Raw genomic sequence first — 23,403 nt, forward strand, 5'->3', positions numbered from 1 at the left:
CTGGTTTGACAAGTGACAGTAACATTCTCAAGCACTCGCTGGGTCTTTCTATTTTTCAGGTCAATCATTTTCTCGTTATCATTTCAAAACCGGAAAGTTTCTTCAATAAAACGATAATTTAATTTGATCCGACAAATACCGATAACCGATAGGAAACGCGGAAGTAAAAAACTGCTTTCAACTACTAGTAAAAACGATCTCATTTTCGGTAATTATTCTGGAAGTAAGTCAACATTGGATTCGTAAAAACTTCTGGAGCATCATCTGGTTATGTGAGAAATGGCTCCTACAGTCGGAAGACGCGACGAGTCGGAGAGGAAAAGTCAAAGAGGCGAGAAGAGGTAAAACTAGGACTGTGCTAAGTATCGAAATAAAACATCGAAAAAAAATTTCAATTTGATTAAAAAATTAAATTGTGTCACAGGGGCCTGACACAAAAAGTTTTTGACTCCAAATAACAAAACTACTTTTTATATATAGTACCTAGGATACTGGGGTCAAAAACCCTTTTGACCTGTCAGCCCCTGCTGTAGATTGTGTGTTGTATTTTGTTCTATTATTTCATTTGTATGATGAGCCTTGATATTGATTGAATTGCAACATCCTTTTTTAATTTCTTTGAAGGTCTGAATTGGTTTGCCGTGTGAAATATAACAATACGTTACCGGATATTCCATTCGATCCAAAATTTATCACATACCCATTTGAATCTAATCGGTAAGTTTCAAAACGATACAATCAAAAGTAGAAACCTTGCAAATTATCGGATGAAAGTTGGAACTACATGATAAACCCATAAGAAACCTACCCAAATGAATATCAATTTCAGGTTTCTACTTTCTATCTTATGGTCTGGTTACTGACTGATGTCAACCCTGATGCAAAGTCCTCAAACAATCCCAAAATTTACTGATATCATCAATTAAAGATCATTATCATGAAATCATTTTCAATTGTCTGTATTTGAAGGTACGTCCAATACAACCAGACATCACTTGAACGCAGCTATAAACATGAATTACTGACTGAACATGATCTCGGTGTAGTCATCGATCTTATTAACCCTGATACTTACAAAATTGATCCTTACGGTAAGTTATACTGTATTGATGGATTGCTAAAAAGTCTTTATTATCTCATGTTGAAAGAATCGAGTTTGATGCAAAATGATGATGATTGAAATCTAGCTGCTGAGAAAAATTGCATCATGATTTGTTTTTGAATCTTTCAGCCAATCTTGATCCAGAGGATGAAAAACTGTTGGAAGAAGATTATCAAGGACAAAATGAATCTAAAAGGTATTTTTTTGTATTCATTCTTTTTGCTCGAAATACATATATCTAACTTTTTATCTATATCTTTTTATATATCTAACTCTAAAATTGATCCTTTCCTGTGGCTGAGTGCTTTCTTCCATAGATAGAAAGGGAATTCCCGCTCTGGTGACCGGAATCTATTGTTCCTCTTTCCGATTATTAAAGTAAAATTTGGGGTTTGTTCATTGCAGATCAAGACATCATAATAAGAACGTGTCATGGCTGCGAAAGACAGAATATATCTCCACAGAATACAACCGATTCACGCAATCAGCTAGCAAAGTTGAAGCCAGGTACATTCAATATTTTTGCCTTTCACACAAGCAAAAATGCTAGTCTATTATACCATGATTTTCCATCATAATAGTGATATTGATTGAAACAGCGAAAATACCAATTTGAAGGTGGTTCAGGGCCTGTTTTCATAAAAGATTTTTCATAAAAAAATAATTGTGCACGCGGTTGTTACTCTTCACAATATCTTTCTGCTCCTAATATTTGTTTCTGATTTGTTGTTGACTTGTTAAACCTCCCCCTCTCTGGCTCTTATTTAACTGAACTGTGAAATTTATGAAGACCATTATATTTGACCATTGTATGCAGGATTGGATACAGTATCAAAAAGAGCCTTACAGAGGATCATCTTTACAAGGACAGAGATAGTCAGATACAAGCCATAGAAAATACGTTTGAAGAGGCTAAAAAACCGGTATGAATGAACTTTGGAGGTTTTTCTGTGAGAAAAGAAAAAAGAAATCTGACAAGAAATTTTGAAGTAATGATGAGTATTTTTCATTGCAGATCACCGCACATTATAGTAAACCAAATGTTTATCCTATTGATGTTTTACCTGTGTTCCCGGACTTCGAGGTACATTTTTTATGCATAAACATATTTGATGTTGAAACCTGTATAATAGATTGATTATGAATTCATTTTGAATTTCTATGCAGATGTGGAAGCATCCGTGCGCTCAAGTCATTTTCGATACGGATCCAGCTCCAAAAGGAATACCAGTTCAAGCCCAAATGCAAGAAATGTCACAAGCTATGATCAGGTTAGTTCAAAAGGCATTGATTTCTCAATTAACATCGCCACAGTTCATTTTACTCATGGATTGATGCGCTGTTTTGTTTTGCAGAGGTATGACTGATGAAAGCGGTGACCAGTTTGTTGCATATTTCTTGCCGACCGAAGATACAATTACAAAACGTAAACGAGATTCAGATGAAGCTGTTGATTATAAGTCGGATGATGAGTAAGTTTGTACAAATAATCCTGGATAGGGGCAGTGGCCGACTGGCAGTCATTGGTCACTGGTCTCATTGGGTGGCACTAGACTTTTTTTGTAGAAGATTCTTCTTAGTAAAGGCCATGAGAGTCACTGCAAATGCATCATACATTCTTGATCATCAACCTATCCTTCCTGATGGATTGAATCGGTGCTAGTTAAACTTATCTTGGGTCCCTGATATTTGCTTATTTTTAGTCAATCGTTCAGTCCGTTAGGAATGCAAGAAATTCTTAATTTTTTTGGCGATTTCAGGTATGAATACACATTGTCGAGAGAATACAACTGGAATGTGAAAAATAAGGCATCGAGAGGATACGAAGAAACATATTTCTTTGTTCTGAAAGACGATGCTGTCTACTATAACGAATTAGAAACGAGGTAAGAACTGTTGACTTGGAGGGTATCTGATACATTGAACTGATACGTTAAATTAACTTGTTGCTTGAAGTTTTTTATTCAAGAGTGAAAAACATTGAGTTGATTTTATTGTCGAACGTTTAAAAAAAACTCATACGACTGATTATGATCCTTTTTCCACAGAGTACGACTTAGCAAGAGGCGAAAAATTGCCGGGGCACCTCAAGGTACTTCGAAACTAATAGTAACGCACAGACCTTTGAATCAACACGAACTTAGAGCTCAGGTAGGCAGAGAAAAATAAAGCGCGTTATTATGTTATTATAAGAGGGGTAAGGTGTATCATTGTTAATTGAATTAATTATTTTTGAACAGGAAATTCGACGAAGTATGTTGGATGCACCCGGCGAAGAAGAAGAGGAAGACATGGGTGACGAATTTGGAATTAAATCAGGTGAATTGATAATACCGATAGCTAAAAAAATGATTACACCAACTTGTGTGAGCGTTTGAATTGATAATCATCAATTTCGTTTTCCAGATGAAGAAAAAGGACAGATGGACCAACCAGGCAGCGGCGATGAGGAGCAAAATCAAAATGACGCCGAAGACAAAAATAGCGATGCGGGAAGCGACGACGAAGCTGCGGGTAGGAAAAATAGTCCGGCACGATCGCGTTCGGGCAGCGAAAGCGACCACGAAGATCGAACAGCTGTTGCTAGCGATAACGAGGACAATGCCAGTGTGGCGTCGAGCAGGGGTAGCAACCGGGGAAGCGATAACGAAAAACGTAACGAAGCCAGCGACAACGAGGCCGCAAGTAATAAAGGCAGCGACGACGAGAAAGCGGCAAGCGCGAGTGAAAGCGACGATGACGACGATGATAGACGGACTCATAAACAAGAAGAGGAAATATTCGGTAGTGGTAGCAGTGGAGCAGAAAGTGACTAACGCATTTGTATATAATGCCTATTATTTATAAAACTGTGCAGACTGAATGAAATACTGTTCATTTCTTAGCAACAAGCGCGATGAAAATTATATATCGTCTGTAGAATATTTTTGCATGTAAAATAATAAATGTGAATTTATAAACATTGTATGTTCAATATTCGAGTAGTTAGTGGAGATTTTATCATTCTTATGCATGATATTCATTCGATTTCTGAAAATTCATTTTTCAAATGCGGACCTTTTTCAGATTTTGGGCAGTTCCTTTTAACATCCCCCCTCCCCATGTTATGGGCCTGTCCTGTGGCAAATTGTTAAGTTTTCACAAAATCGTCAAAAGGTGTCAGAAATATCGTATCCCAACAAGCAGGGTTTACATTATTGTATTAAATGCAGCATCTTCTTGTCATAGATCTACTGTACACAGAATTCTTGAAATATTTCTCAAATTAATTGAAAACAGAAAACTCAATTTTTCTAAAAAATATAAAATTCATTACTTTTATTTTGAATGTCTGAAGGTATTCATTATGAATGAATGATGAAATATACATAAGTAATAGTACTACATAATAAGCACCAATGGCATCAATATACATCCTCCCCACCTCCAGGGATTCATATTTAATGGCATCGCTAGTCTCAGCCACAGCAGCACGACACCCTATCACACTACGAGTATCACACTTCACCGCAAGAAAACTTGTGGCACCAGATTGCCAGATTAATCACAGGGGCAAATTTCAGGGATAAACTATAAATGGCAATACACGGTAAAAATGAAATCGGATTCCTGATGGGCTAATAATGACATCATCTAAGTGTGACAGGGTTTCATGCCATCAGGTTTGAATCCCTGCCGGGGAGGATGGAAATATATGAAATTTTTTTCACGATTTTCATTCAATAGAATTGGTCATGTACTGAATTATCAAATCAACTGATGAAATCTCATCTATCACATACTGGTGTGCATATTGATGCACTGTGAATTAAACATAATTTCGATTTCATGTAATAAAAACTGTGATTGGCAAAAGGGGCTAAAAAGTCATCAAGATCAACTAACACTGTCTAGACGATTGCGGATATTTAGTTTTCAGTTCAATTTTAAACTGATGTAACAGCTGTCGATTTTTGAACATCTCTTCTTGTTTACTTTCGTGGAAGCCGTGTTTTAGTTTATGCCCCATGTGAATGATGAAAGCGTGATTGAGGACGGCAAAATGATATTCCGCGATGAACATTTCGCATATCTGTAAAAGTAGGAAAAAAGAAAGTACATCATTCATCTATTTTGAAAAGAAACAAGCATTGAAATACTGTCTGCGAATAGATTTTGCAAGGCTACCTCCACGAATATTCCAAATCAAGGAAAGTTAATACTGCAATAGCCTATAAAAGCAGTTCCAGGAGCCAACCAGCTTGTTGGACCAGTTAATTTGATTAACTCAATTTACTGACAGCTGGGGCAAGTTGCTCAAAAGTTGGTTTAAGATAACTGGCGGATAAATAACATATTAACAATGGATTTTTAATTGTCACTATGTCAACTTTCCGCTGGTTAAGTCTTTCGAGCAACTGATTGCTGCTTTATTAACCAAGGGATTAAACTTAGAGCTGGTCATGAAAACTGAATCCAAGGCGGCAATTCACTTAAAACTACTGACTAGGTTAACATCTACATTTTCGATTTCATGATGCAATGAATTTACCTGGCTAACTCTGTTATAGCCATACTGCATGAACCTCTCATCGTACAAAGGTATATTACGATGAGCGATGAAAAATGGCTCCCAGGGATGAGACCAGTTTTTGAAATATGCTATATCTAACGGAGCTGAATGTTTCAGGTTTTTATATTGCACGATCCATTTATCGTAATCCATGATACCCTGGCATTTCGGACACGGTTCGATGTAAAACTGACGTATAAATCCGTCGTTTAATCCTTGGAACAATTCCCTCCGGTCGTACGGAATGCTTTCTTCATTTATCGTTTCGAACACGGGAATCACGTATACGACGCGTTCGCGCATTTTATTCGCCGAAAACAGATCGTTCCGATTCGCGAACTCTAGGAATTCTTCGCGTAACGTCCGCTTCGGAGCGAGGTCTGCATCAGCGACGAGAATGTATTCGGTTTGACTGTGTCGAATACCGACGTTGCGCAATAAATTATTCGGATATTTCACGCCGCGTATACCATAGCTCTCGATATCCTTCGTCATTTTCATTTCGCGAAACGCCAAGCGGCAAATCGACCGATCGTCTAAATTCGAGTACATTTTCAAATCGCGAGCCGGCAGCGTCAACGGCGCCACGAAATGAAAAACGATACGCTGCATCAAAGAACCTTCGCAATAATCCAGCCGTATTATGTGTTCCATAGCGACTATCGCGTCTTGTCCCGGCGTGAACACGACCACCGAAATCGGACCTTTCCACAATTTAGCTATATCCGCGAGATGATACATTCGATTTATCGAACAATGTATAACTAAAGTGACGTCGCGTTTTAAACGTTGTTCGTACATTTCGCTGCCTATCCATATACGAGGTATGATACTGTAATGTCCGCTCGAATCGATGACATGGCGGTTTTCGTACACGCGTTTCATTCGGTCAAACTCGCTCGAGATGAGAAACGCTTTTCGATCGCGATCGTTGATTTCTTTTTGTACGTTGTACTGCGTTAACAACGTCGCGTAGAATAGCTGTAAAATGATTAAAGCGATGACGAGACCCGACGTCAATTTACACCAATTGACGCGAATTGTATTCATAATGGCGCATAACCGGCCGTAGCGCCATCGACTTCAACCACAGCAAGCTCCAACCTGAAAAAATCTATCCAATAAAACTTAAGCTGCAAAAGCTATGCCTACGCTGGTAATGGTCATGGTTTCTACACTAACAGTGCCAACACTGCTTTACTTCTAAGCAATAGAACCACAGGGGCTTGTCACAATTTGGGATTCAAATGGACAAGCATGTGAGTGCACAGTGCTCTAACCTCTGGAGGTATCGAGGTATCTTTTTTACTAGAGGCCTCCTCCACCACAGCCCATTACTGTCTATCACACAGAGATAGTGATGAGATGAGGCCTCCTCCACCACAGCCCATTACTGTCTGTCACATGACACCTGCTCTCCGACCCTCTCGTCCCGGCCTCCGGGCTCCGTCCGTGCGACGTTTTATTGGTCCGTAATTTCGTTAAACAGTTCCACCGTAAAATACAACCCCTTGGCTTAACCCTTTTCTCACCCTCTACTAAACACACCCTAACTTTCCTTTCTGTCGTTGAAAAGCATTAAAAAGCCACTGTTTAAATTAAAGGCAATTTAGAGAAAAACAAGCGATAACCTTACCAAATATTCACTTCCTGGTTTGGTTGTACTATCTACCGAAATTAGTTAGTTGAGAATAAAACACGAAACCGGAATCAGAGTGCATATCGTAAAATCCAAATTAAACTTTATTGATAATAAATTTCTACTACGCGAACGAAGGATGCACCAACTGACAAATTCACTGCATTTTCGTATTATAATTTGAAACGCCGTAAGATAATCGCATATCAATAGAATAATCATCCTTTCAAAAAGTTTAGAACGGCAATCAGGCCGGGTGAGTCACAAAATGTCACCCGGGAGTCAGGGAGAGAGGTGCGCCCAACCCGCAATAGTCACTTTGTCGTTCAGGTGGGCGGATTTCATATAGTCGTTGACGTATTTTGGGGTCTACTCGCGCCGTGTTGCTACGACGCACTGGCTGCTGCCTTAACCACGTCAATTTAAACTATCCAATTATGAAAGCTTTATTACCGGTAACGGTTAACTCACGTTTTAATTACTCTTCGGTCAAGTACCAAGTCCCAGCCTCCGGAGAACCCATTGCATATCTGTCCTCATCGCAGACGCTCCAACCGATTTGCCGAATCAGCGATGCAATAAACGTGAGTAAAGAGGGATATGATCGAAAAAGCAAATATATTTGCATAACGAATCACTCATCTAAAATGTAGGCCTATATACACAACTGTTAACATTTTGGCGCGGATCAGAGTTGCAAAAAAATGGTCAGGTCACATTCCTTCTGGAATGCCACGACGTAACAATCACACAACAATGTTCTACCCTTGATTATACAAATAATTCCACATGTATAAAAGTTAAATCTCACATGATATAGGGTTTATGTTCATTATCACAATTCAGTCGAACGATTCTGTTTACGATGATTTCCAGCATGTCCTGGCGCTAAGATATTTATATCAATCAAGCTTTGGATAACACGAAACCCGTTTATAATACGACAATTTCACTCTTGCCCACAAGATTCGTATTTAACAATAATCAACTGTATACCCGCAGTACAGTGCATGTTACATGTACAGTGTACTACATCTTTTCTTTTTGCTTTTTACCAATCTTTGGTAATTCAAATAACCCCAAAAACATTCGCTTCCGTGGTTTCTGTAGGCACGAATTGCAGAACATCGAATCACGTCCATGGCTACACTGCTGTGATTCAATTTCCGACTGTTCCGCCGGCAAAATCATTTCAAAATCTGAAGAAGTTGGCGGCAAAGAAGGAAGCGCGGACGCATCTTCAAATAACTCGCGATAGTCTGTACCGGTTATTGTCGATTTAATCGATATATCTAACTCCTGAATAGAGTTGAAATCATCGCGGGGCCGTTTTTCATCTTTAGTTAAACGCAGGGGCGATTTGATGCTGGCGTAAAGTCGGTCCCAGAACCACACTCTACAGTCTGGCCGGCAAAAGTCGATTGGTGTTATCGGCTTCAAAACACCTTCCAACGGACAGTCTTCTAAACGAACGGGGAGTATTTTCTTTCCAGTAGCACCTGAAAATATACCATTATTTACCTACGTACGCGAGCTTCATAATTTTCCAATCTGGAAGCATCAAAAAATCGTACCTGGTGATAGGCAATGCGCATACTGAGTTTGAAATTCACACTCCTTACTTTGCATATAGCCGTTCGTAACGATAATCACCAGCCTCCGGCACCTGGATGAAAAGTATATACATGTATTATTAAGTTTTTTCAATATTCAAAAATAAAATCTCCCAGCTAGTTTGTCAATACCTTTTTTCGATGAGTTCACACGAAACTTTACCGCGGTAACCACCGCCCAGTAAATCTCGAGACGGAATGAATAGTTTCACTTTCGGTTCAAGATGGGTAATCATCGAATGAACAAATCTGGCTGCCAAGTCGGTCGGATCGTCACAAAATAATACAGCCGCATCGTAATACGTTATCCGGTTGTTATGTGCTGTAAACAATGATTATACATGTATTTCAATACTGTCAGAGATCTACAGGCCTAAAATAATTTTGGAAAAAAACTACTGCATTAAGTGTAAGAATCTACTGATATACACGAAGTAAACTTACCGTCCTCGACGGTGTACCGGTGGAAATCTTCAGTGGCGGGATTTTCTGAGGTGCTACTTACTACAAATGAACAATACGCTTAACATCTTTACACATTATATATAATTTGATTCCCTTCATACGGGAGATTTCGAATAACCCCGGATTTTAAAAAACAAAACAGTTATTACTCGAATATGAGAAACGTATTTCGTAATTAAAAACACGGTACAAAAATCACAAGGAAGTTACGTAGTTTCTCACTTTCAGGAACTTGCGGGGGGCAAATTGCATTTCGCCTGGCCTGCTCTCTGCATCGTAGTGCTTCTACTTGATCACGGTACAAGCGAACGTCATTTTCTGTCAAAACACACAGATGGAGATGAAATGATTTGAAATTGATAAAAAGTAGATAGAGATGATAAAACCAATGCGGATTGAAAAGCTTCTGACGCTCACCCAAACATTTCAATTTGTCGAGGTCGTAAAGAACATCTTCTCTTCCTAAGTATTCGAGAATATCTAATAAAGACTGGACCGACCGCGTCGAGGGATCATCCGGTTGATGGAAAGTTGTTTTATTCCAATCTTCGAGAATCTCGCCCATCGGATCCGAACTTCGCCTGAATCGCTCGATAGAATAATAGTCGAAGCCACGACATTGCGCTACACCTCTGTAGTCTACTAGGCATCCGCACGATATGTTTACCAATGGGTTTTCGACATTGAGAAAGTTCGACAAAATATTCCTTGTCAAATAGTTAAGAGCACTAACAGGAATATCATGCAAATGATTGCGCGCTTTCTTGGTAAGCGATGCTGCCATTTTGCATATATATATTCCAACTCAATAAACACAGAATAAGTAGGATGCACTGAACAGAATGAATCGTAAAACACTATTTATATCATCAATCGCTTATCAATTCTTATACAAACTTATATCCAGTCCATTTCATAAATCCGCGCTGGACGTATGGTCCGATTAGTGACCAATTCAGGTGACCAAGACGTAGCCAGAACGCTCCCACAGTACCACTGCCTACAATTTCAAATCTGTAGGCATTGTTATTATAGATCTGAATGTAATGGTCACTGTCAGCCTCACTAACATCCGTTATCTATTCTCTTCGTTTTGACAAACAATCCATGATCCATCTCAAATTCAATCATTTTCAGTATAGCAGTACAGTACTACCGTACTGCGACTATATGAAGCGATAAAGAGATATGCTAAAGCGCGCATACGGCAGGGTTTTTCCTAGTGTGCGTCATATCTCTGGAATGGTATTAGTCGTGGCTTTATCGCGGCATGTACAGGTTTTATTTGCTTTGACCTAGAATGCAACAGATAGAATGGAGTTTAAATCCAAAGAACAAATGAATCGGTAAAACCACCAATGGAGAGTCTGTTCTGAATTGATATTGGGACAATTACTCAAAGCGAACTTAACACGCGCATTCATTTCTGGCTATACATACAAAAACGAACAGAATTTTTATTTAATAAAATATCAGAAAAATATACAATACAATCTTATACATCGAACAGAATTAAATCAATGGTCTTCTAGTTTTTTCGACTTCAGTGGAGAAACCTTTTCCCTAGGCACAAGCAACTTGACACTACCACTCATAACAATCTAAAACGAAAAACCATGTTAGTAGTGTGGCCACATATCTTCAGATACGAAACTCCGCTCGCGAGAGTATTACTTTATTTGATTCTGGTACAATGCATCTTGCTGAACAAGTGACCGTTCTGTTTTTAATATTCACAACTTCAACGCTAGCAGTTATAGTTTCACCAATAAATACTTAAAGAAAATGATATTCAAAGATTAATTGCAATTTGAAGATTAAAACAAAGAATATATGATAGAAATCCAACATACATGGTTGTGAGAATTCAGTTTCTTGAGAAACGAAGATAGAACCCACTCCTGGTAATTTAGTCCCGAGAAGTGCAGATATCAGGCTAAAATCGAACGATATAGGCTTCATTTTCGATGAGATTTAAAACAATTATGGAAACGTAATGGCAAGATTCGTTAATTTCAAATAATGAACAATTACAATATCGTATCACCATTTTCAAACTTACGTACCCATTGATCAACACACCGTGAACAATACACTTCCCGAATCTTGTTTTTCGTGCAAAATCCTCGTCCAAATGTATTGGATTCGTGTCTTCAGTTATGGAGGCAAACAGTTTGACTTCATCCCGAGTGAAACATTTGGTCATTTCAGCTTTCTGCCCGGTAAAAATATGTAAATTTCTTCTTGTCACCGAACTATTGTTCAGAGGACAATAATTACGAATAATCCTCAACATTATCAGCGCTTCAACTGTCAGCCATCATTATCTTGCAATGTCTAATGAAGTGATCGACGACCTTCGGTGGTGAGCTTCGCTGCATTTGATGCGATTGAGCAATATTTTTATTCCGATTCCGGGTTTTAAAATAAGTTGTTAGTCCGAGTCCGTGGCTAGAATTTAGGGATTCCCACTATTGGATTTGATTGGTTTTGTGATAGTCGTATATAAGATATTCTCAAAATGACCACAATTCGTCCATTCACTTGCGATGACATGTTTCGATTTAATTGCGTGTACGTTATTTTAATCTCAGGCTACCAATGAATTTATCAATTAATTTCTCGATCAAACCGATGAATAGACATAAACTTCGGTCTTTCAATCAACTCAAATTTAAATATAGTTTCATGGTCAGTGAGGTAGGCAACAGTGTTGCTGCACTTACTCACGGTCCTAGTCAAGTCCCTAGCCGTCGTTCTACAAACAACTGTATGATACTTTAGCGTCAGACATTGTAGGGAACCAGTAACAACGACTGGTATTCAGACTAAATTCGATAGGTCTCATGCTATGCTATTTAGTTATGTTACTCAATCTGACTCTTGACCCTCATCATTCATCATAATTTTTAGATTACAACTATAAAACAATCCTACAATGATAATTCAGGCTTGGATGTAAAATTCTTAAGTGAAAGGATTAATATTTGAGCAACTTTTCGGCTATAGACTAATGGCTATCATAAGTAATAGGCCTATGCCTATATATCTATATTGGAAACATTTATTGCTCAAATAACCTTTGACTCAAGAACTTTCCATCTTTGGCTGAATTGTTGTGGGATCTGATTTTTCGTATTCGTCTTACACGGATATTGTGTATCTTCTTGAATTATATCTTGTTGGAACTGCTGGCCTGTGCCTTGTACCAATAAGAATTGTAATCATTTGCTAAGATATAGTGGCGAATAACAATGATAAGGCTTAGGGTAAGAAGAGGGTAAGGGTTCATTTGAGGATTAGGATTAGAGTTTGGGTTATTAGAAGTGACCTAAACATTATGCTATAGGCCTAAGCTTATGCTTTGTTTTTTCACTTCCAGAAATTTGGATCCATTGACAGAGACTGTATCCTTTTTAACCTCGCAAATTATTTTTTAAGTTTGAGGATGTGTGAATGTATTTGTTGAGGGTGAGAGCTCTTTGAACTTATAATCAAACTATCAATTTGAAGATAGAATTCGGAATTAAATCTAATGGTATTTTATTCTTGACATTTGATAAGTATGGCTTACCATTTTACCTACAATATCTGGCACACTGGCCGGAATATTTTAAGGTAGCTGAATCTCCAAGTGGTCGAATAATGGGTTACAGTAAGTGAGCAATGAATTGTGTTGGATTATGCATTGCAAAAACTTGTGAAATGCAAATTTAGACTTAAATGCTATCATCATCCTCTATCATTAGTTATGGGAAAGTCTGAAGGACGTCCGGAGAACTGGCATGGACATGTGACGGCTGTAACTGTTGCTCCTGATTATCGAAGATTAGGCTTAGCTGGAAGCCTCATGACGTTGTTAGAAGTTATTTCGGATAAGTAAGCAAAACCGCTTATGTTTTGGGCCAGTTTGACAGTTGTCGGTTGATACAGTAAACCTTGGTCAAGTCAGATGACTTGAGCAATATCTTAGTTGGACTGTATGTACTATATAGTACTGATAGAAAAATATTTATAACAAAATCAGAGTTGAACGATCACTTTCGGAGCAGATTCTACTCTCTATATCTTTCACTAACCAGGAGTATGCTCTATGGTCAAATTCTACTAGATACAAATAATGAATAGTAAAACTGGGTCCAATAGTCATGAAGACATGGTAACCATTTCGCAGGTTCTGAATCATATTATTTTCGTCTTCAGAAAACGATGTTTTTTCGTGGATCTATTCGTGAGAGTCTCTAATAAGATAGCCGTCAATATGTATCACAAACTGGGATATACAGAATATCGTCGAGTGCTGGAGTATTACAGTGGAGAAGTTGATGAAGATGCATACGGTAGGTTTTTATCCGATAAATATTCAAGATGTTTAATCTGCTTTTGACTTATGTATAAAATAGTGTCCTACGATTGGGTACTTGCATTAGATTACAAATCCAACTTTCATCCCCGAATGAGGTATTCTATTTAATTTCGTATTGCTTGTTATGAAATATCGGTGAAAGCATTCATATTTCCAGTCCCTTAAATTTCGTTATGACAAATTTTTACTGCACGTGCTTGAAAGTCTGATATCACGTAACTCCCTTGTATTTTTCTGAGTAAGAATCATATTGTATTTTTTCTTAACGTACACTTTACAAGCGACGAGAGATTTTTTCGGTTTTCATCCAATTGAGTAGTTCAAACATTACCCATTCATCTTTGTTTCCAGATATGAGGAAAGCGTTATCGCGAGACGTGGAGAAGAAATCTATGATACCACTTCGGCATCCTGTTCGGCCTTCTGACCTGGATTGATAGTAATGAAGACACATAAGTCAATCCAGGTTGAATAGAGAATTTCACGTAACATGAATACAGACTGCCAAATATAGACATTGATGATGTGTTAGGATGTTGTACAAAGGACTCGAGTCGTATCATTCTGTGCTCATTTATTATATGTATGATAATATTAGGAATAGAAATGGACTATTTCACATGTTGTATTACATACAGTGTTTTTTGATTCGTGCTGCATGAATGTTTTTCATGGATGCATATTCTTTTGATAACGCATGTCTGAGGGAACCATGACTGCAACGATTATGTTCACTGCTTCCCAGAGCGACTGGGCAAGGTTCAGATGAGACCAATATCGAAGGATAGTTTGGATAATGAGGAAAAGATTGATCCGCTAAAAGTAAGTGAAATGTCTTCGCTCATTTGGAAATATGCTGGTGAGAGCCCTTTTATTTCAATAAGGATCATATGAACATTGAGTTATGATCTCGTAGTATCCAAATCATAAAAAATACCGCTCTAAAACATGAATGACTAGAATATTTCAATTTCTAGTTTAAAAGAACAGGTTGCTACACCTTAAAGCACCATTTGAATCATTCAATTAATGAAAGTTCCCAAGAAATATTCCCTAGCCGGTTTTAAAAATTTTTGGCCAAGATGGAACAGATGTTGGAGCGTCTGAAAAAAAAAAGCTTGCTGTTAATTTCAATTTTACAACATTTGAGATTTATTATCAGTAATTCATGCATATATGCGAGCCAATCCTATTTCCGTACCTAGATATCTCAAAATTTCATCAGTGATATTTAGAAGAGTAATCGATGAACCAGACATTTCCAATGTTGTCATTATTCTGCCAGTATAAATTCTCAAAATATTTATTCCTTTATCTTCTGAAAATAAATGTAATACGGTAAACATATAGTCTCGATATACCTACTTGCCAGAGTTTCAAACCGATTGCTAGGGACTACCTTTTCATTAACTTATATGAATCAAGTTGAAGTTGTAATCAAAGAAGAATTTCAGATTCTTGTTAAGGTATGAATGATCACTTTAAAACTTACGTAGATAGTTAACTGCTTCTTTTATGATAGTGTACTGTTCAATTTGAGTCATCGATCCAAGATTATTGACTAGCATTACAACTCTTTTATCTACAAATCAATCATGAAGAGATTAGTTTTGCCGATCGAGAGATTAATATAGAAAATTGTCGCTTGAACTGATAGAGATTTACCCTTCGTTACAACAAAATGTGATTGATTATCTAAATTCAGCATATGATCCAGCATTACTTGCACAGTCTCCTTGGTGTTAGTTATCTGTAAATACAGTCATATGTAGATTGCGCCTTAAAACATGAGAATGATTAAATTGGCTTTTAGTTCCGTTGTTACCTTCAGTGGCTTCACTCCGGGCTCACCATGAGCTCCTGTAAAAATGGAATAACAGAATCTATCTGATTGATTTGAAAATATATGTTGATTGATTCGATATGTCTGCATAATGATTATAGATTTTACCAAGTCCCAATTCTATTTCATCATCCTTGACATTGAACGTTGGTCTTCCACCGGGCAAACAGCATGCAGTTAAAGCCATACCAATAGTCCCTTGAAATAGAGATAGATTTGTAAGATATCCAGCATAGATTTATGAAATACATCGAAACATGAATAGATAAACTGATTGATAAATTATTTTTTATCATAAAACATTGCAACTAATGAACAAATTAATCTTGAAATAGTGATCATAGAAACATACCTAGGCGAGTGCATATTGTACTCCCAACCCTAACCATCTCTTCTAAGGGTTTGCCAGCCTCACTCATTGCACCCATAATCTGTATGTTTATTATTGAAGAAAGTAACAAAACATCGATGAACTAATCAAATATACTAAAAGATATATTAAATGAAATATAGTATCATACCTTGAACATAATGATTTGACCGCTGAGACCTCGGCGACCGGCTGTTTTACTGACATTCTCCAGTGCACAGTCTTCGCCAACAGTGACACTTTCTACATTGTAACCTTCTATTTTGGCCTGTTCAGCAGCACATCCAAAATTCAAACGGTCGCCAGTATAATTTGCCACCAGTAATAGAACACCTAGATAGAATACAATTTTGAAGTCATAGGATTTCGTGTATTTTCTTTTTGCGTATTGAAGTACGGTTTAGACAACAGAACCTACAAACCTGAACACCACTGGCTGACAGTTCTGATAGCTGTTAGTATACTGTGTGCTCCGGGAGATGAGAATACTGCTCCAGCAACTGCAGCTGTCAACATTCCAGGTCCAACATATCCTGTAAAATGAAAAATGTATTACAAACCAATTTACAGGACTGATGACATCCATTGCTGAGTACAGTATCAATCTACTGCCTGGACCCACCCTTCAGACATTTGACACCTTATTCTAGACTTCACATGTACAGAGGACTTCAGAGATCTAAATTGATGCTGAACTAACAAAATGGACTACTATAAACACCAAACATTTTATCATCTTACTATCAGTGACAAAAGTCTTGAAGGGTGGTTTCAAGCTACAGTGTTTACCTGTACTATGGTATCATGCCACATAGGAAAATTAATTTACCAGTTGCACATGGTTCATGTCCAGATCCACCACCAGTGATTACAGCAACTTTTTCCTTAAGCTGATCCACATCAGAACGGATGATGATTTGATAACCTTTAACAAGTTGAACACCAGGATTCACAGCAACATAGCCTTCCAAACTATCTGATACACATCTATATGAAATAAGACCAGAATCTGGTTACGCAAGCATGGGGATGAATTTATTACTGGGAGAACACTCAGCCTTCAAAAGCAGGCCTACCTATTTGGATTATTGATAATCTTTTTCTCCATGTTATTGCGTGTCATGCATTTGAATCGACTTCAATACAATGCAACACCCACGGGTGATTCAATATTACCCGTAATCAATAGTATTTCACATGAAAAAAACTGCGATAACCCAAATGATAAGCGATGACAGCTGAACCAGGTAATGTAAACAAACGTCGCTACGACCTTGAATGAATACTGTTCAGAGAACGATTCGTTACAGCGTCGCTTGAACAATTTTTCGAAAAACTACTTCCTGGTTTGTGTCAAATAGACCGAACTGATAACAAACTGGTTTTAATAGATTAATCGGCCTTAAAAAGAGGTTTGATTGTTATCCAAAAAGTAAAATAGGCTTTTCTTTAATTCTAGTATAGTGATATATCTTTAAGTTGAACTGTCACAGCTGTGATTGAGCATATAGCAGTGAAAAAGTCAAAAGGTCGTTTCCTGGTTGTTAATTAAGTTGGGCTATATATCCCTGGATCATTCGATATATAAATTATTTGACTTCATTTGACGGACTTGTTTGATAAGTATTACACTCGAATATGGCAGAAATTAGCAAGAAAATCATCAATGAAGTGGACAGGTAATTTTAGTACATAGGCTTAGCCTTTCCCTGTGTTATTGCTTTTTAACTTATCTTGTTATTCAGAAAAACTGGATGAATTGCGGTCTTACTCTCACGAATGTATGGTATTTCATGCATCGTATTTCTTCATTTCAGTTGTGTTGATGATTGTTTGGAAGGAATAGTAGCTTGTAACCCAGGTTTAAAGCTTCTGGAAGGACATAGAGTAGTAATCCGAGCCGATGTTGGTGAATTGAGGGCAGCCGGCAAGGTTTGCTTGATCTCCGGTGGAGGTTCAGGACACGAACCTGCTCATGCAGGTAGTAGGAAGATTCACTAGTTTTATTAAATAGTATCGAAGCCTACCCATTATTGTCTCCTCATTCAGGCTTTTAATTCAAACTTCATACGTATCCTATGCCTTTATTTAAGGATACGTTGGCAAAGGCATGCTGACTGCGGCAGTAGCTGGTGCTGTGTTTTCTTCACCCCCACCCGACAGTATTCTAGCTGCTATAAGAGCCGCTGGGAAGGATAATCCAGGTAAAAACCACCAAAATCACCAGTACTAAAATCAAACATGTTCATTTGGTCCCTTACCATACCTGACCACTACTAATATATAACCCCTAGAATCAAACTGGAGAGTGGCTTGATCAGATTTAAACACATAACATAGTCTATCTGATGTGGAAAGCAACTCACGATACTCACTTATATATTGTAGGTGGCATCCTTTTGATCGTAAAGAATTACACTGGTGACAAATTGAACTTTGGCATCGCATCGGAGCGAGCTAAAACCGAAGGAATTCTAGTTGAAATGATTGTTGTCGGGGAGGATTGTGCACTGACTACCCAGGATAAAACGGCTGGTAGACGAGGACTTTGTGGTACTGTGCTGATTCATAAGGTGCTGTTCTCATAAATGAGTTGATGAACAAAAATTGACAACTAATATACTATAGATTCAACACTATGTACATTGAAATCTTTTGCATATAGATAGCGGGTGCAATGGCTGAAGCAAACAAATCATTGATGGAAATTCTTCGAGTGACTAGATTTGCAGTAGCCAATATGGGTATGGGCTAGTTCTATTCACCCCAACCATGGATTCTAAAAGCACTTCGTTTTAGAGTCCATGCCCTAGCTAAATAATTGGCATGAATGCATATTCATCATTTGTCATGTGTTTCAACTGGAAATTAAATTGTTTTTGAAGGTACAATCGGTTTGAGTTTGTCGCCCTGTAGCTTACCTGGATTTGGACCAACTTTCAATTTAGCAGCAGATGAAATGGAACTCGGATTAGGTGAGTTAATATATTGCCAAACTGCATCAAGATTTTTAGCAATTATTCACTAGAAAATGCATGTATATCGTTCTGATCATTAACATGCTACAGGAATCCATGGAGAGGCCGGAGTTAGGAGAATGAAATTGACATCTGCTAAGGAGATTGTTAGAATAATGTTCGATCACATGACAGACGTAAATACTGGAACCCATTTAGAGTTAAAAACAGGTCAGTTGTTTTGTCTGTTTGTTTAGTTCCTAAACCAGTTCCATAGCCATAATGAGATACAAGAGAAATGAGGCATTTTGAAAATTGACTCATGGATTATACATGTATACTAAGGCTGGGTCCTCAAGTTAACTAATTTCAGTAAAACTCGATTGTGTTGTAGAGTAAAAATCCATCCACAATGAAGAACTGGGTCATAAAAACTTGACTAGATTTATTGTTTATGTATTTATTGTAGGTGATCAGGTTTGTTTGGTGGTAAATAATCTTGGTGGAACATCGATGCTTGAATTGAACATCGTAGCTAAAGAGGCTGTGAATTATCTAGGTATCGGTTGCTGAGATACATGTGTAATTTCAGGTGTAAGCTATGAATGATAAATGTACAAAGTTGATCTTCTTTTTGGCTGTATAGAAAACCTTGGGGTTCAAGTGGATCGCATGTACTGCGGAGTATTCATGACATCACTGGACATGTCTGGAGTGTCCTTAACCTTACTTCATTTAGATTCATTACTGAAGAAATACTTAGGTAGGATTGTTGTCCTCAGTATCAGAGAAATCAGTTACCATTACTATGTTACATTTGCATCACTTTTTCTGCTGCGTTATTGTTTAGATGCTACGTCGAGTGCATTTGCTTGGATGAAGCCAATGCTCGGAAATGATATGATGGAAAGGATCACTCCAGATAAACTTCCTGCTATAGAATACAACATTAACCAGTTAGAAGATATGGAAGGGGACACTATTGATCCAGGTTTGTCAAGTTTGCCATTATTGAACCCATGGGGGTTTTTATGTCTAGATTGTGATATATGAAATTTTTACATATTCGTGTAGAGCTAGCGAAGATTATTTATGAAGCACTTCATCGAATGTGTACTGATCTGATTGATGCTGAAAGTCGACTGAATTATCTAGACACTGAAGCAGGCGATGGAGACTGCGGGACTACTCATAAACGAGGAGCTGAATGTATGAGTACATTTTCTTGAATTATCTATTTTTCTTTTAATTTTGAAAATTCATTACTATCATTATGAATTGTTTTTGTAGCGATACTTGAACAGCTGGGTCCTGCTGAATCACCAGGATTACCTGTCTCTTGCCCGCATGATCTAATTTTGAAACTAGCAAAAATAGTTGAACAGTCTATGGGCGGATCATCCGGTGCTGTAAGTGATGGTACATATGCAGCAGTATATCGGGTTGTTATTAAGATGTACATGCATGATAAATTAGTTTTAAGAATTTGCCATTTCCACTGGGTGTTCATTATATGTATATCCAATAATGCCTGTGGTATGTATGTAATGAATAAATCCTATTTTTTCCGATTTTAGCTTTACAGTCTCTTTCTTTCTGCTAGTGCTCCTGCTCTACGTATGAATGATTGGCTAACAGCCTTTCAACAAGGCATTGCTGCAATGTCACGGTAGGTTATGCGTAATTGTCCTGATTTTTTCCACCTGCCACTCATTAAAGGGATCTTTTACTGATGTGAAAATTTTGTTCAAAACTTATAGATATGGTGGTGCTGAACAGGGAGATAGGACAATGGTAGGTGCTTGTGATGATGTGTTATTGCTATTCACTTGCATGATTCCCACAGAGCAGGGAAATTGGGAAAAACTTGGGAATTTTGAAATAATAATTCCCGGTTTGGAAATATTTGGGAATTTGAAAAATTGTCCTCAAATCAGGGAAATATTTGGGAAATTCATTACATTTCACGTACTGCATTTGCCAAGGGCAACTATCTTCAGTGATTTCCCTTGAAAATCACCTTTATCAACCAGTCACCACTAAAATGTTGACTGTAGCATGATGATATGTGTTCATTTCCATTTGGGAAAATTGAAAAATCACCCATGAAATACTTGGGAAAAACTTGGGAATTTTGAATTCATATAACTGTGGGAACCATGCACTAGTGAATTTCTGCTGATATGTTTTTGAAAATGATTTTTCTCACCATATTTTCAGCTTGATGCATTATTTGCTGCGCATTCTAGTATGGTGAAGTGCGTTGCCACTTGTTTACCATTCGATCAATCCCTAGAGAGTATCATCAAGGTAATGATACTAATATCTTAAGAATTTGATTGAACATCTATATTAAAAAATTCAAAGAACCTATTATTGACTCTCTTAATTAAATCTCTTGATTATTCGGGCTAAATATGTTGTGTTGAAATCTGCCATCGAGTTGTTGGATCGAAGTCCAAAAAATATGAACTTACAAGTGGTGTTTGAATTGTGACCCGTCTTTCGTTTTATTTGAAGGAAACTGAAGCAGCCGCGCAGGCAACCGAGAAAATGCGAGCGCAAGCTGGTCGCGCTAGTTACGTGAGCGTCGATCGTTTGAATCATCCAGATCCGGGAGCAGTGGCAGTCTCTATCTGGATCAAATCGATAGCCGAAGTGTTAAAACAGCATAAATTATCAGCAAGTTTTCAAGCAGCAATTGTTGAATAGACTAATATTTACTGTATTTTATGTGAAATTTAAGAAACATGTGCTATTCGGCATGCCACTTTAGAGTCTGTAATAAACGAAATGTTATCTGTATCTAATTATAATGTAAGGACTGTTCCTGAACTTTGATGCATATAAATTTTTCATGATGATAGAAATGAAAGTTTTTTTATATTGTATAACAAAATAATTTTTGTGTTTTATCATGACAAAAAAATGTATATAAAAGGTCGATAAATAGTCAATATGTAGATTGATGAAATCAATTTTATTTTCAGAATGAATTTGTGCTATTTGTAGAAAAAGCTTCTTTTTTCAATTCATTCATGTATATATTATGAATACACTCACTGTGCGGAATATATGGGATCTTTGATTTCGAACAGTTGCCACAACTTCTGCTTAGAAGTTTATGTATCTATACTGTCAAACTATACGGTGTATATCTCATCAGATAGAATGCTATTTTACACGCTTTACGTTGCGTTGTCTAATAAAGATACCTCAAATTGTGGCACTTGATTTAAAACTAATTGTGTTTCATTTATCTAGTACGTACGTATGAATGAACTGAACTCGGCACCACGTTTGTTCTTCTAGCCCTTGTTTGGCACTGTCATGCAAATGCAAACGTTTCGTAAAGAAGCCGCTTTCCCTCCGCGAAGTTCGGTATTTGCTGGATTATGTTTTGTCTGGATACTTCTACGTATTTCTTTTATGTAATTAGCTCAACCAAAACAGGTGTTAAAGCGGTATTCGTTCGGCGGCGTCTTAATCGATGTTATACGTGTGTGTATTTACTTCTAGTTGCCTAGTACATATACTTACACGCTCGAAAACTAACAGTTGTTAATTTGGGGTACCAGGTAGTTTGTTTCTAATCTAACTGCCTGATTTCGAATTTAAAATGGAGGTTTTCAATGCATCTTATTTGTCAATTCTGTTAAATGGAAATTCATGATGTACGGGTGGTTTACGTGTAGCCTTCAGGTATATTGTTTGTTTTACCATGGATATATAAGCTTATACGTCCCTGACATACGTCACGGATTAACGGTGCGCACACGATAAACCCCATTTATTATGAAACTTAGTAGCTGAAATTGTTTTTGTATCAAGTGCAAATCATCTGAATTAATAATAAATACAATTTGTATTTATTTTAGCCCTTTCCAGTGCAAGGTGGAACGCGTTATATTCGCGGACTTTTTGCATTTGCTTCGTTTTAATTGGAGCTTTTCCAAATATTCTGAGATGATATGTTTGCAAATATTGCGGTACACTTTTCCAAAATATCTGCATAATGTAACCGATTATAAAACACTCGTGATCGCGGCTTTAGTCGATTAGATTATGTGCCATATTTATTTATATTTCGAAAGTTTATCGAACCCGCCTATGGGTCCAGAAATTGTACCGGTATATTTTATTATGAAAAATAAAGATATTCTCTAAACTGTGTGTAATTTATACGCTCTGTCTTAAAAGTAGTCATTCAATATTCTGAAACGAATAAATAAACATTTGAATTATCAAAATAATATCAGTATTATAGATCATCTCTTTTATGTTATATTTTTGTTGTTTTTGGAACTCGACCATTTTCTCCCGATGTGTGTATCGCGCTCACGTTTCTTCATTAGAAAATATTTTGCGTGTAAATAATTGGCCTCATCGTTCGCTTACCGATCCTTGTTGATTTTCTTCAATTTCTCGCGAAAACTAGTTTATCTTCCTGCCTAACCTACCTTTTTTTCCAACAGCTTTCAATGATTAGGGCGGCG

At 37.4% G+C, this 23,403-nt stretch overlaps 7 protein-coding genes across 12 annotated transcripts; 3 read left to right on the forward strand and 4 right to left on the reverse strand.

Annotated features, from left to right (window-relative positions):
• The first annotated feature begins 145 nt into the window (after nt 1-145).
• LOC141898163 (RNA polymerase II-associated factor 1 homolog) lies at nt 146-4,032 on the forward strand. Its single transcript, XM_074784015.1, has 13 exons — nt 146-341; nt 625-717; nt 970-1,091; nt 1,232-1,298; nt 1,508-1,609; nt 1,920-2,025; nt 2,118-2,186; nt 2,270-2,373; nt 2,458-2,574; nt 2,863-2,988; nt 3,151-3,253; nt 3,343-3,421; nt 3,509-4,032. Exons 1-13 carry the CDS (start codon nt 280-282, stop codon nt 3,916-3,918), a joined length of 1,560 nt encoding a protein of 519 aa, XP_074640116.1. The 5' UTR covers nt 146-279; the 3' UTR covers nt 3,919-4,032.
• Nucleotides 4,033-4,064: 32 nt separating this feature from the next.
• On the reverse strand, nt 4,065-7,820 carry LOC141898165 (beta-1,4-glucuronyltransferase 1-like). 3 transcript variants are annotated; one of them, XM_074784019.1, is made up of 3 exons: nt 7,765-7,820; nt 5,634-6,758; nt 4,065-5,174 (listed from the first exon to the last, which is right to left on the reverse strand). In XM_074784019.1, exons 2-3 carry the CDS (start codon nt 6,702-6,704, stop codon nt 4,983-4,985), a joined length of 1,263 nt encoding a protein of 420 aa, XP_074640120.1. In that variant the 5' UTR covers nt 6,705-6,758; nt 7,765-7,820; the 3' UTR covers nt 4,065-4,982. The 3 variants fall into 3 exon arrangements, with proteins under 3 accessions (XP_074640120.1, XP_074640118.1, XP_074640121.1); XM_074784017.1 differs by lacking the exon at nt 7,765-7,820 and adding an exon at nt 7,291-7,396; XM_074784020.1 differs by lacking the exon at nt 7,765-7,820 and adding an exon at nt 7,203-7,213.
• LOC141898164 (myeloid differentiation primary response protein MyD88-like) lies at nt 7,784-10,562 on the reverse strand. The gene is made up of 6 exons (XM_074784016.1): nt 9,789-10,562; nt 9,594-9,689; nt 9,351-9,410; nt 9,039-9,228; nt 8,868-8,959; nt 7,784-8,792 (listed from the first exon to the last, which is right to left on the reverse strand). Exons 1-6 carry the CDS (start codon nt 10,153-10,155, stop codon nt 8,323-8,325), a joined length of 1,275 nt encoding a protein of 424 aa, XP_074640117.1. The 5' UTR covers nt 10,156-10,562; the 3' UTR covers nt 7,784-8,322.
• A 189-nt stretch (nt 10,563-10,751) lies between these two features.
• Nucleotides 10,752-11,732, reverse strand: LOC141898166 (hydroxyacyl-thioester dehydratase type 2, mitochondrial-like). Its single transcript, XM_074784021.1, has 4 exons — nt 11,438-11,732; nt 11,225-11,307; nt 11,046-11,146; nt 10,752-10,972 (listed from the first exon to the last, which is right to left on the reverse strand). The coding sequence occupies exons 1-4, from the start codon at nt 11,665-11,667 to the stop codon at nt 10,889-10,891; spliced, it is 498 nt and encodes a 165-aa protein (XP_074640122.1). The 5' UTR covers nt 11,668-11,732; the 3' UTR covers nt 10,752-10,888.
• A 90-nt stretch (nt 11,733-11,822) lies between these two features.
• Nucleotides 11,823-14,341, forward strand: LOC141912050 (N-alpha-acetyltransferase 20-like). The gene is made up of 6 exons (XM_074803227.1): nt 11,823-11,945; nt 12,754-12,778; nt 12,936-13,026; nt 13,121-13,250; nt 13,575-13,711; nt 14,089-14,341. The coding sequence occupies exons 1-6, from the start codon at nt 11,893-11,895 to the stop codon at nt 14,172-14,174; spliced, it is 522 nt and encodes a 173-aa protein (XP_074659328.1). The 5' UTR covers nt 11,823-11,892; the 3' UTR covers nt 14,175-14,341.
• A 201-nt stretch (nt 14,342-14,542) lies between these two features.
• LOC141909761 (triokinase/FMN cyclase-like) lies at nt 14,543-23,106 on the forward strand. 3 transcript variants are annotated; one of them, XM_074800367.1, is made up of 17 exons: nt 14,543-14,559; nt 17,410-17,629; nt 17,768-17,931; nt 18,044-18,154; nt 18,339-18,523; nt 18,616-18,694; nt 18,836-18,925; nt 19,019-19,138; nt 19,377-19,466; nt 19,554-19,670; nt 19,758-19,898; nt 19,982-20,116; nt 20,198-20,316; nt 20,485-20,576; nt 20,668-20,701; nt 21,128-21,217; nt 21,428-23,106. In XM_074800367.1, the coding sequence occupies exons 2-17, from the start codon at nt 17,589-17,591 to the stop codon at nt 21,617-21,619; spliced, it is 1,800 nt and encodes a 599-aa protein (XP_074656468.1). In that variant the 5' UTR covers nt 14,543-14,559; nt 17,410-17,588; the 3' UTR covers nt 21,620-23,106. The 3 variants fall into 3 exon arrangements, with proteins under 3 accessions (XP_074656468.1, XP_074656484.1, XP_074656476.1); XM_074800383.1 differs by lacking the exon at nt 21,128-21,217; XM_074800375.1 differs by lacking the exon at nt 14,543-14,559 and having other exon boundaries at nt 17,406-17,629.
• On the reverse strand, nt 14,570-17,212 carry LOC141909781 (triokinase/FMN cyclase-like). 2 transcript variants are annotated; one of them, XM_074800406.1, is made up of 11 exons: nt 17,027-17,212; nt 16,780-16,937; nt 16,373-16,483; nt 16,102-16,283; nt 15,933-16,011; nt 15,689-15,778; nt 15,563-15,597; nt 15,403-15,487; nt 15,230-15,319; nt 14,939-15,052; nt 14,570-14,840 (listed from the first exon to the last, which is right to left on the reverse strand). In XM_074800406.1, exons 1-11 carry the CDS (start codon nt 17,071-17,073, stop codon nt 14,791-14,793), a joined length of 1,041 nt encoding a protein of 346 aa, XP_074656507.1. In that variant the 5' UTR covers nt 17,074-17,212; the 3' UTR covers nt 14,570-14,790. The 2 variants fall into 2 exon arrangements, with proteins under 2 accessions (XP_074656507.1, XP_074656497.1); XM_074800396.1 differs by having other exon boundaries at nt 14,571-14,840; nt 14,939-15,055.
• Nucleotides 23,107-23,403: the final 297 nt, after the last annotated feature.

Source organism: Tubulanus polymorphus, chromosome 1 (genome assembly GCF_964204645.1).
Source record: "Tubulanus polymorphus chromosome 1, tnTubPoly1.2, whole genome shotgun sequence".
NCBI classification, from domain to species: domain Eukaryota; kingdom Metazoa; phylum Nemertea; class Palaeonemertea; order Tubulaniformes; family Tubulanidae; genus Tubulanus; species Tubulanus polymorphus.